This window comes from Pungitius pungitius, chromosome 2 (genome assembly GCF_949316345.1).
Source record: "Pungitius pungitius chromosome 2, fPunPun2.1, whole genome shotgun sequence".
Taxonomy (NCBI): Eukaryota; Metazoa; Chordata; class Actinopteri; order Perciformes; family Gasterosteidae; genus Pungitius; species Pungitius pungitius.
The window spans coordinates 30262351-30278672 of record NC_084901.1 but is presented as its reverse complement, the minus strand read 5'-3'; the positions used below and the strand labels follow the sequence as shown (position 1 = coordinate 30278672).

The 16322-nt window shown below is 47.9% G+C and overlaps 1 protein-coding gene across 1 annotated transcript in view; it reads left to right on the top strand.

The window, feature by feature from the left end:
• The window catches only part of efnb1 (ephrin-B1), a 54116-nt gene extending 38088 nt beyond the window's left edge, over positions 1–16028 (top strand). The window contains exons 3-5 of the mRNA XM_037460046.2: positions 4822–4914; positions 9844–9960; positions 13844–16028. Coding sequence (XP_037315943.1) covers positions 4822–4914; positions 9844–9960; positions 13844–14238 — 605 coding nt within the window. The 3' untranslated portion in view covers positions 14239–16028. The remainder of the gene's footprint in view (positions 1–4821; positions 4915–9843; positions 9961–13843) is intronic.
• The last annotated feature ends 294 nt before the right edge of the window (positions 16029–16322 follow it).

The following is a 16322-nucleotide window of genomic DNA, read 5'->3' as shown; positions in this document are numbered from 1 at the left end:
AAGTCCTGCCTGATCTTCTGGCTACACAGGGCGGCCAATGTGTGTGTGTGTTCGTGTGTGTGCCTGTGAATAAGTATATTTGTGTGTGTGTGTGTGTGTGTGTGCGTACAGTGTGTCAGTGTGTACTTTGGTGTGTTTGCTTCCGTTGGGCCAAGTGCTCACACGTCTTTATATATTTTTCAAAACTATTTTCAACTGGGGTTGTACTTGTGTGCAGCCGTGCGTGTATTTGATTTTTGCCACCTTGTGTGTGTGTGTGTGTGATTGTGTTACTGTGCGAGAGGGAGAGAGAGCGAGAGAGAGCAGACTAATCAGGGCGCAGGAGAGGAGCTCCCCTGCTGGCTGTATACTGAAGCGGTAAGCTGAGCAACAGTTGTGTGCACTGGGCCGCTAACCACCTCAAACCTTGACTCTAATGCTGCGAGTAGGGAGCAGGCGCCACGCAATGCCTGGTGTGCACGCAAAAACATTTATCCCGGCCCAAATTTGATATGAGATTAGCAAAAATAGAGGTTGTCGAGAACGAGAAGAAACTATGGGCCAAGCGCGCGATTCCTCTGAGGTTGGAGGCTGATTATTGATTTCCAGTTCTCCTTCTTCCTGGGACAAAGAAATGTTGGCAAAGACATCTATTTAGATCCATTTCATTGTGCAGTAATCAGGCTTTAGCCATGGCCTAATACTTGGGATTAGAAAAGGTTCAAAGTGCAAACATCTCGATCCCCCAGTATTATTCCAGTCTACCAACTTCAGTCTGTCTCTGCGTGTGTGCGTGCGTGCGTGTGTGTGTGTGTGTGTGTGTGTGCTCGCAGGCATTGCCAGATCTGCTGGGTAATCTGAGGGAACCAGGCCCATAAACCTAATCTAACGCTCTCCGCGCTCGTTCAGGAGTGAAATATGTTGTTCAAATAGGCTGCTTCTCCACCACTTTGAATACGGTGCGCTAATGTAAACCCCAAACCAAGATGGAAATATGGCAGGTATGAGAAATAGCCCGGCTCTGTTGTGACGCTGTTGTTTGATAGTCTAGCTCCGTGATTTGCCTCCAATGGCTGCAGAGCGGCTTTGTTTGCTGGCGTGTTTCTTGATGCTAAGTGTGAGTGATGGGATCCTGGATGTGACTGTTTATTTGTCGAGCTTTTTTTTTTTTCTTTCTGAAAATGTAGTCATTATTACTGGGGGTGGTTACTGTGAATACCCCGGCTAGGCTTGGCTCGTCTAAGTGGAAGTCTGAATGCTGTGGAGAATGAGGGTTTGTGTGTGTGTGTGTGTGTTTGTGTGGGTGGGTGTGTGTCAAAGAAAGGTAGCCAATGAATGTCACCTCTCATCCACTTTCTCATTAAACAACCTGCTCCTGTCACACGGACTGCATCCATCCCCCTCGTTTGGTGCTTTGGGGCAAATGTTGAGCACAAGAGCAGGTACGCAGGCACACACACACACGCGCACACACACACACACACATGCCCACTGTATGAAAGCCAGCAGCTCCTCCTGGGCTGGACAGGAATAATAAGCAGCAGATGATTCATGATGGAGTTGGGGAGGAGGGATGTATTCAGCAGGACCCACCTGAGTGACCTCATTTAGCAGACCTGAGAACAAATATAGACCCCCCCGCGTCACCCCCTGTGTCGTCCCTCGCGCGTCTCCCACCCTGCGCCTTTGGGAGCAGTTCGTCGGGCTCCATCCTGAACGTCCTTGGGCGAATCTGTGTGCATTTCGCTCACACGCGAGTGTGCGCATTCACATGTGGATTTGAACGCGCCATTGGCAGTGGTATGCATGTGTAGCATTGGAACAGGAGCCCTTGTTGCGGGCCAGCTCTTTAACCCAGCGAGGCTGACACGTCTTTTGTGCTGTAGATATTTCCCAACGTCCACATTTGGCACCTGGTTTCTCTTATGACTTCAGCAGCTGTAGATCTTTTGTTCCCTCCGCTAGCCCCTCTGCGGCCAGTGATACACACCCACAAAAAGAGCCTTAAATTATACAAAAAAACAGCTTTGGAGCCTGACCGCTTTATTAAAAAAGAGCAACATTCCTTCATGCAATGACCAGCTCTTTTGGTATCCCGGGCTCCTCGCGCTTAACCGGTTTGTTCCACTAAATCATTAACAGAAGAGAGGGGGTCTCTTTGTTCTTCATCCTACGGTTTGCTTCATCCCCTTGGGTTTTTATCTCCGCCGAGACACACAGAAAGACCCAATTCCCCAGTTTCCTCTTTCCAAAACACGACATGACCGTTGGCCTTTTAATATCTGGAAATCCAGATTTGGATTAACGTCAGGAGAGAGAGAGAGGCTTTCAGATTAAAATGAGCCGACAGTGTGTCCTTGTTGTGGACAACGGTTTTGGAGTTTGAGTAATGTGACTGGCAGTTATCTGTTTTTCATTGTAGACCGGCATAATAAATGCAACTACAGATATATCACACACACACGATGAAATGACAAACAGCAGCGCGTGAGCACATATACGTTAATGGACTCAACGGTCGTTTCTGGAGTCAATTTCCATCTGAGATATTGCTTAAAAGAGGCAAGGACATAAGACAATGTGGTCAGAATTGTTCACGGTTAATCGGATTAGGACTTTTCCATTGGTACAGTAAAAGCCTTGAATTATTTGACGTTTTAAACGGCCCGAGCACAAACAACGTACAAAGTGGTCATCCCTCCATAAAACCCCCCAGCTCTCGTTCGGTGCTCTGCCCCGAAACAGAAGCCCCCCAAGGGCCGACCTATCATTGTGCCGCATCAGCTGCGGAGCCTGTTCAGCCAGCCTGAAGGAAAAGCTTATTTAGATGACAGAGGTAAGTTAACACTGAGAAGATTAGCTCCCCCTGAGTGGATATAAAATTCATAGCATGACGCTCACTCTTACTCAGATTATTCAAGCAGCCTCTTGAGCTCCCGTCTTCAAAGAGCTCCATTTTTCGCACACCGTCCCCCGGAAATTCAAAACAAGGGGAGAAATTGGGCAGTCTTGGCCCGGGGTTTGAGGCAGGCCCGTTCACCTCACTGTCTTTGAATGTTCCCTTTAGTAAGAGACGTGTTCCCCTGCATGGGCTTTTCATAAATCATAGGACTCACTTAGCCTTCGAGTGTTCATTCACATTAATGTCCCACGTAAATTTAAAAGATCGTTCAGTTCCTGCGCTTCACTCGGCAGGGCCGGGCCCCTCGTATATATTTCAGTGTCCGGCTCGCTCGAGCCTGTTGAGTCTACAGCTGGGGGAATTTGCCAAAGAGCTGCTGTCACAATGTTATCGCAATCCTTCCTCGCGAATTATCACGTAGTCCGACCACGCTAAAAGAATGCAGGGGGGTTTCCCTCCTAATCTTCAGCCGCAGTATGATCTGATAACGTAACATAATATTAGCGCAATTCATTATTTTTTGTTCTCCAATTTTGACTGAGTACAAACTGAGCTCCCACAGGGCAAAAAAATGTCAACGTTAATAATACTTAGCAACTACAAGGCATGAATCAACCAGATGAGCTTTTTTTTTTTGCCCGGTGGTTCAGCACCGCTGGATGCACCGTCAGTTATATAGCGGTGAAAGGCCAGTAGAAACCTAGACAGAGCGTGCCATGGAGGGTAAGTATTTACCCCCTACCCCCCGCCACGTCTGTGTCTGCCCCTCTTTGTGTCATCATTAGATAAGCACCCTCTCCCAGGACCATCTCTTCGTAATGAGGGTGCCATCTGAAGCAATCACCAAGGGAGATGGTCATTGAGTTAAAAGGGAGGGAAGTGGGGAGGGGTTAAGTCGGATGAAATGAAAATAAAACTCCACGCACTAAGCCAAACAGAGAGAGGGAGGAAGAGGGAGGAAGAGAGGGGGAGGAAGCGAGAGAGAGAGAGAGAGGGGGAGGCCAAGGCGGGTAATGCGAGGAAGAGAAACAAAAGCATTTCAGAGGAAGGGAGTAAGTTGAAACAGCAGACTAAGCGTTAGATGGAGATCGTTCGGGGAATTCCAAAATTAGAGCTGCCATGGCGTGCGCCCACACAGGCGCACGGCCACACACAAACACACACTCACACGCGCGCGCACACAAACACACAACCGCCTTGCGCCGGCCGCTCAGTTGTTAAGGTCAGAGTCACACTCTGTCTCCCTAGGTCATTATCATGAGCCCTGAAATAGACAGCCAATTGTGTCACAGTGTCTGAAGAGAATGTGACATTGAATAAACAGCCTCGCTCAAGTCCAAGCAGAACGCGCACTTTAAAACAAGTCGAGGGAGGCCGACGCACGCACACTAGTATGGAACGGGCGCGCGCGCACACACACACACACACACACACACACACACACACACACAGACGTTAAGAGAGGCCTTTAGCTCTCGGCTCTGCCAGCGAGGAATGACACATGTGGCTCTGAGGGGGTAAGCAGCTCGAGGACTTGGCGAGCAGCGGGGGGGACTTCGGGCTGGCACGTCTCACCGTTCACATACGCAAAGACACACACGCACACACACACACACACACACACACACACACACAGGTCTGACCAGGCTCCTCCCAGTGGACTAATGTTGTTCCATTCATTTGACTTATTGGGATAATGAGAGATACCGTTGAGAGGAGCTGACGGTTGATTGAGGGTGAGAACGGCTAATCACTGGAACAGCTAATCAGTGCTTGTCGTAAATATTGATTAGCCCTGTGCGTTGTGGACGTGCTCATTAACCAGTGTGTCCTCTCTCCTCTCCTGCTTCTCTTTTCTCCCCTCCTCCCCCCCCTCTCCTCCTCCTCCACTCCCTTCCTCTCCTTTCTCCTCGCACCTCATCTCCTTTTCTCCCCTCCAGCAACCTCCAACGGTACCATCGAGGGCCTGGAGAACCGGGAGGGAGGCGTGTGCAAGAGCAGAGCCATGAAAGTCGTCATGAAAGTCGGGCAAGGTAACGGCGCGCTCACCTCACATGTGCAACACAACAGGGCGCTGCTGCCTCAAAGCCGTGTTTCCCTCTGGGTTTGACGTTTTCATTTATCGCCATATGTGTGCCTCGCGTGACATTTTCTGCCACCGGCCTCTGACGAGAGCTGCTGAGTCTTTAGATGTGGTTTATGTCTATTCAACAGGTTATGACACAGCACAGATACATTCAGAAATGTGTAGTGTTTCGCATCTCTAAATGCATGTATTTTTCAACAGTTAAAATCTCTACCACAAACAGTTTTTATATTTAATGAAGGATTGATAACACAGAGCAATCATATTTAATAATATATGATTATACACACAAACACATTCTTACATGGATCGAGTTTGTTTGAAGTTCATGAATAGAATGTATGCAATAAATATGTAACATTAATATGAACTATGGGGTCATATATTTCTGATTATTATAAAGCTAGTCAGTCAAAAAAATACATTATGATTACCTCATTGGGTTAAATAAACCATTAAATATTAATGCTATACTGTTGATTGATGCCATACAGGTGGATAAATTGTATTATAACTTATTGTTCTGGCTTTAAATCATTTTTAAATCTCCAGTTATTTATTAATATTTGACATTAGACCAAATTCCGCCACTTACTTTATCATACTGAGGTAACCGTTGCTTTAATATCTCTGGTTGTATGAGGCCATTAAAGGCAATGTTGCCAATCAATAAGCGGGACTGCTTTATAGACTGCCGTATTGGCTTTACAGGATTTTTCCTTCAGAGTGATGAAGTGCACTGATTAGATAAGGTATATCGGTAGCCATACATCTGCCACCTGGTTACTTACTTCTACACGCTGTGTCTCAGTTGAATATCTAGATACATGATTTTATTGCCTCACGTACTGAGATCGCTGAGAAAGAACATCCAACATGACTAAAAAGAAAGGCCTTTGCTTGAAAATGTTTAAAAAAAACCTCGCCTGATATCCCTCAGCTGTTATTTGAGATTCTTCTAAGCTTAACCAGCAATGGAAATGTGTTTGAAAATTTATATGTAAGTGCACGGTCGGGGTATGACGTCTCAAAACGTCTGGAAGTAAACAAGCCAGCTTTGTTTAGATATCCTTGGACACAACATTTGGTTCGTATCATACTTTTCCCTTTTACATGCAGTTTTTGCTCAATATGTGGACGTCTACATCCCGGATGTGACAGAGCACAGTACACAGATGTGTTGCTCTCTAAACATCCCCCCCTCATCTCCAGCGAGGCAGTTTTGACCTAAACAGACACTAAACGCCCCTTGAGAGGAACATCTGCCCACCACCACGAACTGATTGGGGCTTAAAAGCTGGTTCCCAGCCTGTCAAGAATAAACCTTTAGACTTGCAGTGTGTTTGTGTGTCTGCAAATTTGTGTTCAGATATTTGAATGTTGGCCAGTGGGATGGCAGCAGAGTGTCCTGGCAGTCTGCGGGAGAATGGAAGCTAACCGGCTGCTAATGCTTGCAAGGTCGGCTTTTAAAAAAAAAAAACAGCAACAAAAAAAATTCTGCACCATTCTTCTTGGGCAGCAGACAGTCGTGGCTTCATCTTTCCACAGAGGTCACATCAAGCATCTCCTCCATCTCCCATCGGGCAACAATGACAACAAGAATGCAGGGCAGCATAGACTTTTGCGCTAAACTATTAACATGGATAAAATAAAGAAAATGCCTCCGCTAATGGCAGTTGAAAGTCAATGTCTTACTAAAGGAAACGCTCAGCCTCGTCTCGAGAGTTTCTACGGCGTTTACTCAACTTGGCCTGAGCGGCACGCACTAAAAACCTTGTTTTAAAAACGATGCTGCTGGCCCAGCTGCTACTACTTTTACATCCATTCCTGTGAGTGGAGTACTTGATGCACAGAGTGGCCGTCCAAACCCAAAACGGTTGGAGGAAGAACCGTTAGAAATTAGAGCATCGACTGAAACTTTGATTTACCTGCTGTTTGCAAATTCTAAGGATGTTAGTCAAGATAAATAGAACAGATTTTGCTTGCAATAAATAGGTGATAAATATTTATTGAAATAAGATGTAACCTTTACGGGGTTATTATTAAAAAGTGATCTTTTTAGCTATATTTCACTACTATTGGGAAGTGTTGTATTTCATAATAATGCTCAAAAGTAGTTGTTTGAATTAAAATTATATTGTCAAAAATTAAGCCCTTACATATCACTAAAACAATTTTTTATTAGACAAAATATACTTATTAGGATAAGATTTAGCATTTTTTGTGGACTAACAATTGTATCAATAATAATACAAAGATATAAGAGGGTCCGTTTTCTAATACTTCTATAGTTTTACCCATGGAAGGTTTTCAAAGCAAGACTTTTATTTGTAATGGAGTATTTGTACATTATGGTATAGTTAGTGGTATTGGTTTTGATTGAGCACCTGAATCTTTTTTCCACTGTTTATAGTGGCCAAAGAAAAGCATTAGTTACCCCAAAAAGCAATATAACTGAAAAGGGATACTTTAGACTGACTCCACTGGTGCTGAAAGGACGTGTTGATAAGTCGCCAAAAGGGTTGACTGAAAGTTCATCGAACATTTCTTTCATTTACCAAAAATGTGTTTTGGGAATTCATCCAGAAACAAACCTCAAACATTTGCCTGTTCTCACAGAGTGCTGCTTTTCTCTTTTCCATTTAACCACAAATTGAATATTTTTTTTTCTTGTGACCTGTTGTTCAGACCAACTCAAGTCTTTTGAAGATAAAAAACAAAAAAAACAATCCCTATTCTGCAGCCCCAGAATGTAACCCTCTGCAGCCTCGCTGGATGCTGTTTCAATTAACAGAACAATCCAGGTCTCATCCTGGCTCTCACCCTGCACGCTATTGTGTTAAAGCTAATGCCAACACTTCCTGCAGCCACGATCCCAACATATACCTGCGTGTCCACTCGAGCCCTCTTGCACTTTGCTCTGTGGATTACATCCTGGTGACTCACGCCAATCTGCACTTTCCATCCGTAGTGCATTTTCCTGCGCGGACGCCCCCGCGCCCCAATCACGTTGAATCATGGGTTCATCTGGGAAAGCATGCGTCATCCTGACGTGTCGATATCTAAATGTACTCTTTTGGTTTTTCCGCCTTTTGTCTCCATTTGAAATGGGAAGGAAAGAGGAAGCTCAATTGATTGGGGGAGGAGATATGGGCAGCCCACATTTTATACATTCATCACTGTTTCCCCTCCGCCACATCATGTCACCGCACTCATTAGAAATATGTTGACTCACTGCCTCGAACGCACCTCTCTCTCTCTCTCTCTCTCCTCTCTCTCCCCCATCTCCCAATCATTGTCTCCCCTCCCCGCATCCTCCCTCCTTCTGCCGTTCGGCAGTTCTGATGTAGTTGCTGTCTGCATAGCTAAGGAAAATGTCAGCAGTACACACACACACACACACACACACACAGAAAAATGGGTCAGAACGTTAGAACGCTCCCCGCACATGCTCAGTGGTAGACGCACAGTGTCGGGGCTTTGTGTGTGTGTGTGTGTGTGTGTGTGTGAATAAGATCACTGTTTCCCCGTCGCACCGCCTGCCGTTAGAGAATGTTCCCCCCACTTCTCACTCCTGTCTTTTCTCATCAATTATTGACGGAGCACAACAGCTCGTGGCTAAGTTCGCCGCTGCTGCAGACGCTGCGGAGCAATGCGGTGGTCTGGGCATGGGGGAGATGGAAGAGGAGATCAATTTGTTCACATGGAGGTGGTTTTTGCAACAACAGAAAGCAACATTATTGCTCATGATTTTATCTCCTTCTTTGTTTTTCCTCTCTCCAATCCTACCTCCTGACCCTCCACTTACCCCCCCCCCCCCTCCCCCCCACTCTCTTTTCTCCCAGTTATATCTTCCAGACACCACACACCCAAATCATTTCCCTTTTCCAGTCCCGGGCCAAACTGAGGTGGATCTAGAAAATAGTCACATACTCACATACACACACACACACACACAGAGCCACACACACACACATACGCCGTGCAAAGCTGCCACGAGGGACCCTGATGTAAATTGCCTCCTCACACGCCCTGCTCTCTTTTTCTCACACACGACCCTTCAGGCAGGCCTTCGGGGCAGATGCAGATTGTGCATCGGATAGTGTTCTGTGGAATCCATCAGACCGGCATGGGTAATAGTTTATAACCGTCCTCTGGCTGCCGGCCCGGCCCTCGTAAAAAGCCGCGCCGCGCGCCCACCGGGTGCTTACCGCGGAAATACTTCAAAGTGCGTGTTCTGAAATCACAACAGACGGACAGATAAACCGTCTGTTTCCTTTGCGTTCCCCTCCGAGCTTATACAACCGCCTCCTTCCCCCCCCCCGTTCTCCTCTCCTCCTCGGAAGTGTGCCTCTCTCAGGCAGAGTCAAAGCCAGAGCAATAAATAAGACATATCATGGCCTTTTAACGTGATGAATAATGTAGAACAATAAAAAGTTAATATATAACTACTTTACCCTCATTCTGCAACGCCTAAGTGTATTGTAAGTATATTGTAGGTGTGGGCTGTTGTTGTGTGCGTGCGTGCGTAAGCGCCCATATGAATGTGTGTGTGTGTGTGTGTGTGTGTGTGTGGGGAAGGCCTGTCTGAGTGTTTGCTGAAGGAGCTGCTGATGTAGATGTGAGCTCATTTTTTACGACAGGACAGGGATAATGCCGTGTTTCGCAGACGTTCGCTAACTTGTCCTTCCTGCTTTCATCTTCACTTCTGAGACACTTTCAACACATGCAACAGTAACCTTCTCTGTGTATAACAGATACAACAGAAGATCATAAGAAGAAATAACCCTTTCTGACGCAGGGCGAACGAGTCATTGTAATTCAGCGCATGCAGCAGGCCAAGGCTGAGTTTCTGTGCGTTTTGTGTTTCCCACAGTCCCAAACGCAGCGAACCCCGTGGCGCCGGACGCTACTGAGGACAACGCCATACCGGAGTCCAGTCCCAGTCCGCCTGACCCGGGTCGGAATGGCCCCGAGATGCCAAGAAACCCTGGTGAGCAGATTGACAGATCAACACTAGACCCCGAAAACTGCCGACTCTTTGCAAAAGGCTTTCTAGTTTTTAGAGTGCAAATATTTAAGTAAAATAACGGGTTTTTTTATGATAAAAAGGGGATGTTCATAGCTTCAAGGATCTCTCTAATAATTAATCACATTTAGCCTGAAAAGAGAAAATAAAAAACCTTAGTTGAAGCTGCCAAAGTAAGTATTCGCTCATGGGGCTTCTTCATGCCGAAGGCATTCCTCTGATGTCTTCGGGGGTCGACATGGGGAAAAGAAGATGTTGTACAGAGTAGAATAACCCTCACCAAAAGGCAATCGGCATTAAAACAATACGAAACCACACCCAAAACAAATACAGCTCACGCTGAGTCACTGCACCCAAGGAGACCCAAAGACATTCCTCTTCGTTATATCCCTTTTATTACCTCATTTGAATTGCAGATGAATTGAAAGAAGATTAAAAGCAGAGATAATTGAAGGAGTCACAGGAGCTCTGGGCCCCTCCTCCTTTCCTTTCGCAACTTCCATCCCACAGAAAGGACCACTTCTCAACTTTTTGTCTTACTCCACAACTTTGTATGCCACAAACTCCCCCAAAGTACAGACCCCTTCTGCCTTTCCCCATGTGATAAGCTGCCCTCATTAAATAATTGCTTATTTGACATTAGTTGCTCTATAAAAAGATTTCCCGGTCACTTTTCCCTACACCGAGGCTTTCACCCGTCTCCCATTGTTAGATCAGTGGATTACGTCAAGTAAAAGAAGTGGAGGGTGGATTGAAGGACGTGTCACCGCGGTTTTGAGGGGCTGAAATTTCAGGAATTGAAATGTGTGACAGCCTCGCCGGCTCCCTTCCAGCGCCCAGAACTTAGGAAATTCCTTGCGACTCTGATTTCACCGATAAGACTGCAATCGGTAGCTCTCAGTGATGTCATTTAGCCGTGATAAGGCGCAAGGGCTCATCTCTGTAAATGGTTAAGTGCGGAGTGGTCAGCCGAGTGCAAAGACACAGTCATTAGAGGGGATGGCCGTCTCCGGAGCTACAAGGCTCTTGTGTGCCTGTGGAGAGGGGCGGTGGGGCGGTGGGGGGGGGGGGGGGGGTCATGGACAGTAAAGAGGTGATGGTGGGAGGAGGTGAGTGCTGCTCTTTGACAGCAGCTGCGTACATACGTGGAAAACAGATTTGGGTTCTTCTCAGATTTCAGTCGCAGCCTCTTCCTGACCCCCCAGAACCCCCGGAGACAAAAGGACAAAATAAGAGTCAGATGTTCAGATAAGCCCTCGTCAACCATATTTTTTCGAGCTTTTTCCCCCCCATGTGTCGCTTGGCCTTCGCCGGACTGACGTGGCCCCCGACACGTCACACAAGTGGCCACGGCTCCGTCTTATCAGAGCGGGAATCTCTGTTATGTGGAGTGATGCCTGCAGATTTCATTAGGAGTCTACACTCACCGGCCACTTTATTAGGTACACTTGTCCAACTGCTCGTTAACACTTAATTTCTAAGCAGCCAATCACATGGCGGCAACTCAGTGCATTTAGGCATGTAGACATTGTCAAGACAATCTCCTGCAGTTCAAACCGAGCATCAGTATGGGGAAGAAAGGTGATTAGAGTGACTTTGAACGTGGCATGATTGTTGGTGCCAGAAGGGCTGGTCTGAGTATTTCAGAAACTGCTAATCTACTGGGATTTTCACGCACAACCATCTCTAGGGTTTACAGAATATGGTCCGAAAAAGAAAAAACTTCCAGTGAGCGGCAGTTCTGTGGGCGGAAATGCCTTGTTGATGCCAGAGGTCAGAGGAGAATGGCCAGACTGGTTTGAGCTGATAGAAGGGCAACAGTGACTCAAATAACCACCCGTTACAACCAAGGTGGGCATAAGAGCATCTCTGAACGCCCAGTACGTCGAACTTTGAGGCAGATGGGCTACAGCAGCAGAAGACCACACCGGGTGCCACTCCTTTCAGCTAAGAACAGGAAACTGAGGCTACAATTTGCACAAGCTCATCGAAATTGGACAATAGAAGATTGGAAAAACGTTGCCTGGTCTGATGAGACTCGATTTCTGCTGCGACATTCGGATGGTAGGGTCAGAATTTGGCGTCTACAACATGAAAGCATGGATCCATCCTGCCTTGTATCAACAGTTCAGGCTGGTGGTGGTGGTGTCATGGTGTGGGGGATATTTTCTTGGCACTCTTTGGGCCCCTTGGTACCAATTGAGCATCGTTGCAACGCCACAGCCTACCTGAGTATTGTTGCTGACCATGTCCATCCCTTTATGACCACAATGTACCCAACTTCTGATGGCTACTTTCAGCAGGATAAAGCGCCATGTCATAAAGCTGGAATCATCTCAGACTGGTTTCTTGAACATGACAATGAGTTCGCTGTACTCAAATGGCCTCCACAATCACCAGATCTCAATCCAATAGAGCATCTTTGGGATGTGGTGGAACGGGAGATTCGCATCATGGATGTGCAGCCGACAAATCTGCGGCAACTGTGTGATGCCATCATGTCAATATGGACCAAACTCCCTGAGGAATGCTTCCAGCACCTTGTTGAATCTATGCCACGAAGAATTGAGGCAGTTCTGAAGGCAAAAGGGGGTCCAACCCGTTACTAGCATGGGGTACCTAATAAAGTGGCCGGTGAGTGTATTTTGAATGAGCTAATGCAATTAAATCACATCAGTGGGGCTGTTAGTCATGTAGAGAGAACAACAAATGAGGACGCGATCGTAGCCGATTTGGGCACCGAGCAGTGAGATCTGCACGTGAGAGGAGGGGCTCGCTGTACATGATGCCATCCTCTTGATTGTTCTGTAGTCTCTGAGCAGCTGAATGAGAATAATTGGGTTGGTGAGGGTCACTGGCTGTTACCCTTTCATTCTGTTGGCAAGTACGACGTCTTAAAATAATGGATCCAGCTACAGAGCCGGAGATATCTGCGTCTGTCTGTCTGTCCTCCGCATATCAACCGCTCATCCCATCCGCCTCACACTAAGTGCAATTTATACACGCTACACGTTCATCAATAGAAAAAAACAAGCACACGACCCATGGTGTCTTCCCTGGAGTCCAAATGAGCCGGTAGTAAACAGGAAATAGAATCACACCGGGGTTTATTTCGCCAACGCAACGTACGCGTGTGTTTTCATGGTCGGTTTAGTGATTCGGGCACTTAGTCAGACACGGTTGTGCTTAACTGCTTACGTCTCTGTAGTGGTGGGAGAAGGAGTGTACTCAAACATTTATTTGGGATGTAAAAAGAACAACTTCGAATGCTGTACAAGTCCTGCATTCAAATGTTCACTTCAAGTGAAGAGTGAGGGAGGATTCTAAATGTGCTCCATAGTTTATTGAATAGTTTTTATGTTTTGAGTCCACTTAATCAGTAAGAGTTCTCATTCAGGTACACATTCGGTTGAGTTGCATATTGGGTGCTTTGGTCCCTTTAGTGATTTATATTTCTGGGTAAAATGATTTCAAAGTAACATAATTAAATATTTTTCAGACCGAATGTTTGTAATAAATCCATAACACTTTAGATCCTTTTTTGTATGGTGTCCCAGGCCCTTCAGCTCAGGCTCGGCACAAGTTTATTGCCAACAACATTGTGAAAACACAGCACCTCTCGGTCTTAGAATAAAGAGCCGCTAAATAAACTGTTATCGTATCCACCAAATGTGGGAACCAGGAACCGTCAACCGCTCTGTGCCCGAGGGCTTGTGCTCTGCAAAACCTCCAGCGTACCCCATGTCCTCTGCTTATGGCCAAACGGACCTTTATGGCTCACATGAAAGCCATTTTTCAGTGATTTATGCACAGTCCCTAAGCCCTCTGTTTTTATTCCTCTCTCCAGACCCCATGAATCAGGACCAGTCTGGAAACTCTGGAAACTCGGACGGCTTCCTCAGCTCCAAATTGGCCGTGTTCTGCGCCATCGGGGCCGGCTGCATCATCTTCCTCCTGCTCATCCTCCTCCTCGTCATCCTGCTCATCAAGATGCGCAAGCGCTCCAGGAAAAACGCCCACTCGCAGCCCCGCCCCTCGGCGCTGTCTCTCAGCACGCTGTCCAATCCAAAGCTGCCCGGGGGCACGGCTGGCACGGAGCCCAGTGACATCATCATTCCGCTGCGGACAGAGAACAACTACTGCCCTCACTATGAGAAGGTGAGCGGCGACTATGGCCACCCCGTCTACATTGTCCAGGAGATGCCCCCGCAGAGCCCCGCCAACATCTACTACAAAGTCTGACGCGCTCCGCACGGACAGCCAGCGACGCGGCCGGGAGGGAGGAAGGAAGAGAGGAGCGTTTGATTTTTGTCCTTTGGGAGGAACACTTTCCTTCGTATTTTTTGGGGGACTTGATGCGTCTTTGAGCCCAGTATTATTTCTAGCACCTGCTGCACAAATCTGGAGAGACGAGCACTGACCAGTAACCAGCGGGGTTGTGGACTGACTGATGAGAGAGGTTTACTCTGTTTGTTTGGGTTGTCTGACAATCCCCACCTGCCCCTCCTCCTCCTCCTCCTCCTCCCACCCCCCCCCCCCAACCCCTCCTCCCTCTCACCCTTTCACCTCCACACCTGCTATACATCTCCCCACTGGGCTCCGACCGGGGAGGGAAGCTGGTGGCTGGAGCGAACCGGCAGATGGAACTGCAGCTTCCTGGTTTGGCTGTCCCCTGTAACTTATCTCAGTCCCCTGAAGTACAGTCTGTGCTCCACCCAATTAAAACACACCATCCCAGCACACACGCCAGGAACAGGCAGACACAGGCCCCAGACGCCCCTCAGCCTGCAGTTTGTTTGCAAGCATTAAACGGGTGGATGTGTGTGTGTGTGTGTGTGTGTGTGTGTGTGTGTGTGTGTGTGTGTGTGTGTGTCCACGTGCATGTGTGTTAGTCAGGCTGCCGCGTTGGGCCAGGAAACTCTCCAGGTAGCTCAGGTATCAGACACAGCGTGTGAAGATAACGTGTTCCTCTCCCTTCGCACCTCTGATGTTTGCCTTACTTACTATTTTTGATGGAGGATTTCCTCAAACCCTGATTCAGTTCACAAAGCAGTGGTATTTTGTTAGACTTTTCCTAAAAGTGCACAATGTATAGAGTTGAATAGATCATCATTATGACCACATCGTATTCTCACCACCCATGTCAACCATTGCATTCATTTTCTCCACTCCTTTTACCCCCCCCCCCCCTGAGAAAGTACCGTAACCCGGACTGTTGACATAGAGGTGTGTGTGTGTGTGTGTTTGTGTGTCTTGGAAAAATCCCTTCTCCACTGGTCTGATATGAGCGTTACCATTACTCTGGTATTTATGACCTGCCTATTTGTATTTGAAGGTGTGTATTCTGTGTGTGTGTGTGTGTGTGTGTGTGTGTGTGTGTGTGTCGGGGCATGTCCGGACCAGTCCTGTGTTCTGGGCATACTTCTTGGCTTCTGGGTAGAACACTCAGCTTCTGTATGGTAAGATTTAAGATCGAGACACACCGGCACACTGACGCACCAAAAGGTGGAGGAGCCCAAACATTTACAACACCCCCCCCCCACCCCCTTCTCATCGCTCCAGTTGGCTTCAGCTGAAGGTTTTGTCATCTCTGATGAGCTCTAGAGGGGGAGGGAGGGGGGGCTTCTTTTTCCAAGTGCAGCAGGCACGTTGATGTTTGTTCTGGCTTGTGGGGCTCCTGTGTAAGCATCAACCCCTGCGTGTGATGCGCGCTGCCCGGGCGAGGTGGGTGTAGGTCGTGTGGCTGGCCTACATAGGGAGGATGCCCTAAATATAAGTCGGATGGCGGTCGGCGGCTGAACGCTGGGATACAGTACAGCTCGATGCCAATTGGCTGCCATCTGTGGATGAGTCAGTGGAGCGCTCGGTCGGCTGTGTCGCCAGCGTGTGACTAATCTGTGTGCCATCTCCGTGCCCACACCAGAGAGAGGGAGGGGGAGGGAATGTTCCTGTGACTTGGCTTTAACCTGCGAGGGAAGATGGGGATGGGGAATGAGGCCGGGTGGTGGTTGGGGGGGGTGGCGTTTGTAGTTTAGCATTCGTTTCCCCCCCCCCCCATCCTCTCGCCAGTTGCGCTGTGAATGAAAAATGCTGTGCAGAATATTCCTCCGTCAAGGTGTTCACCGGCGAGGACACTGCAGCTCAGCTATCACACCGCCCCGGGCGGCGGGGGGGGGGGGAGGGGGGGCACCGAGGCGGGATTTAGAGCTGCCGGATGTGTGCGCGCGTGCACGCCGCTTCCAGGCGAGGGGGTGAGGGAGGGGGTTTGAGGTCGTGGAGGGGAGGGGGGGGGGGGGGGGGCGCAGTGTGTGCACATCCAGGTGCTT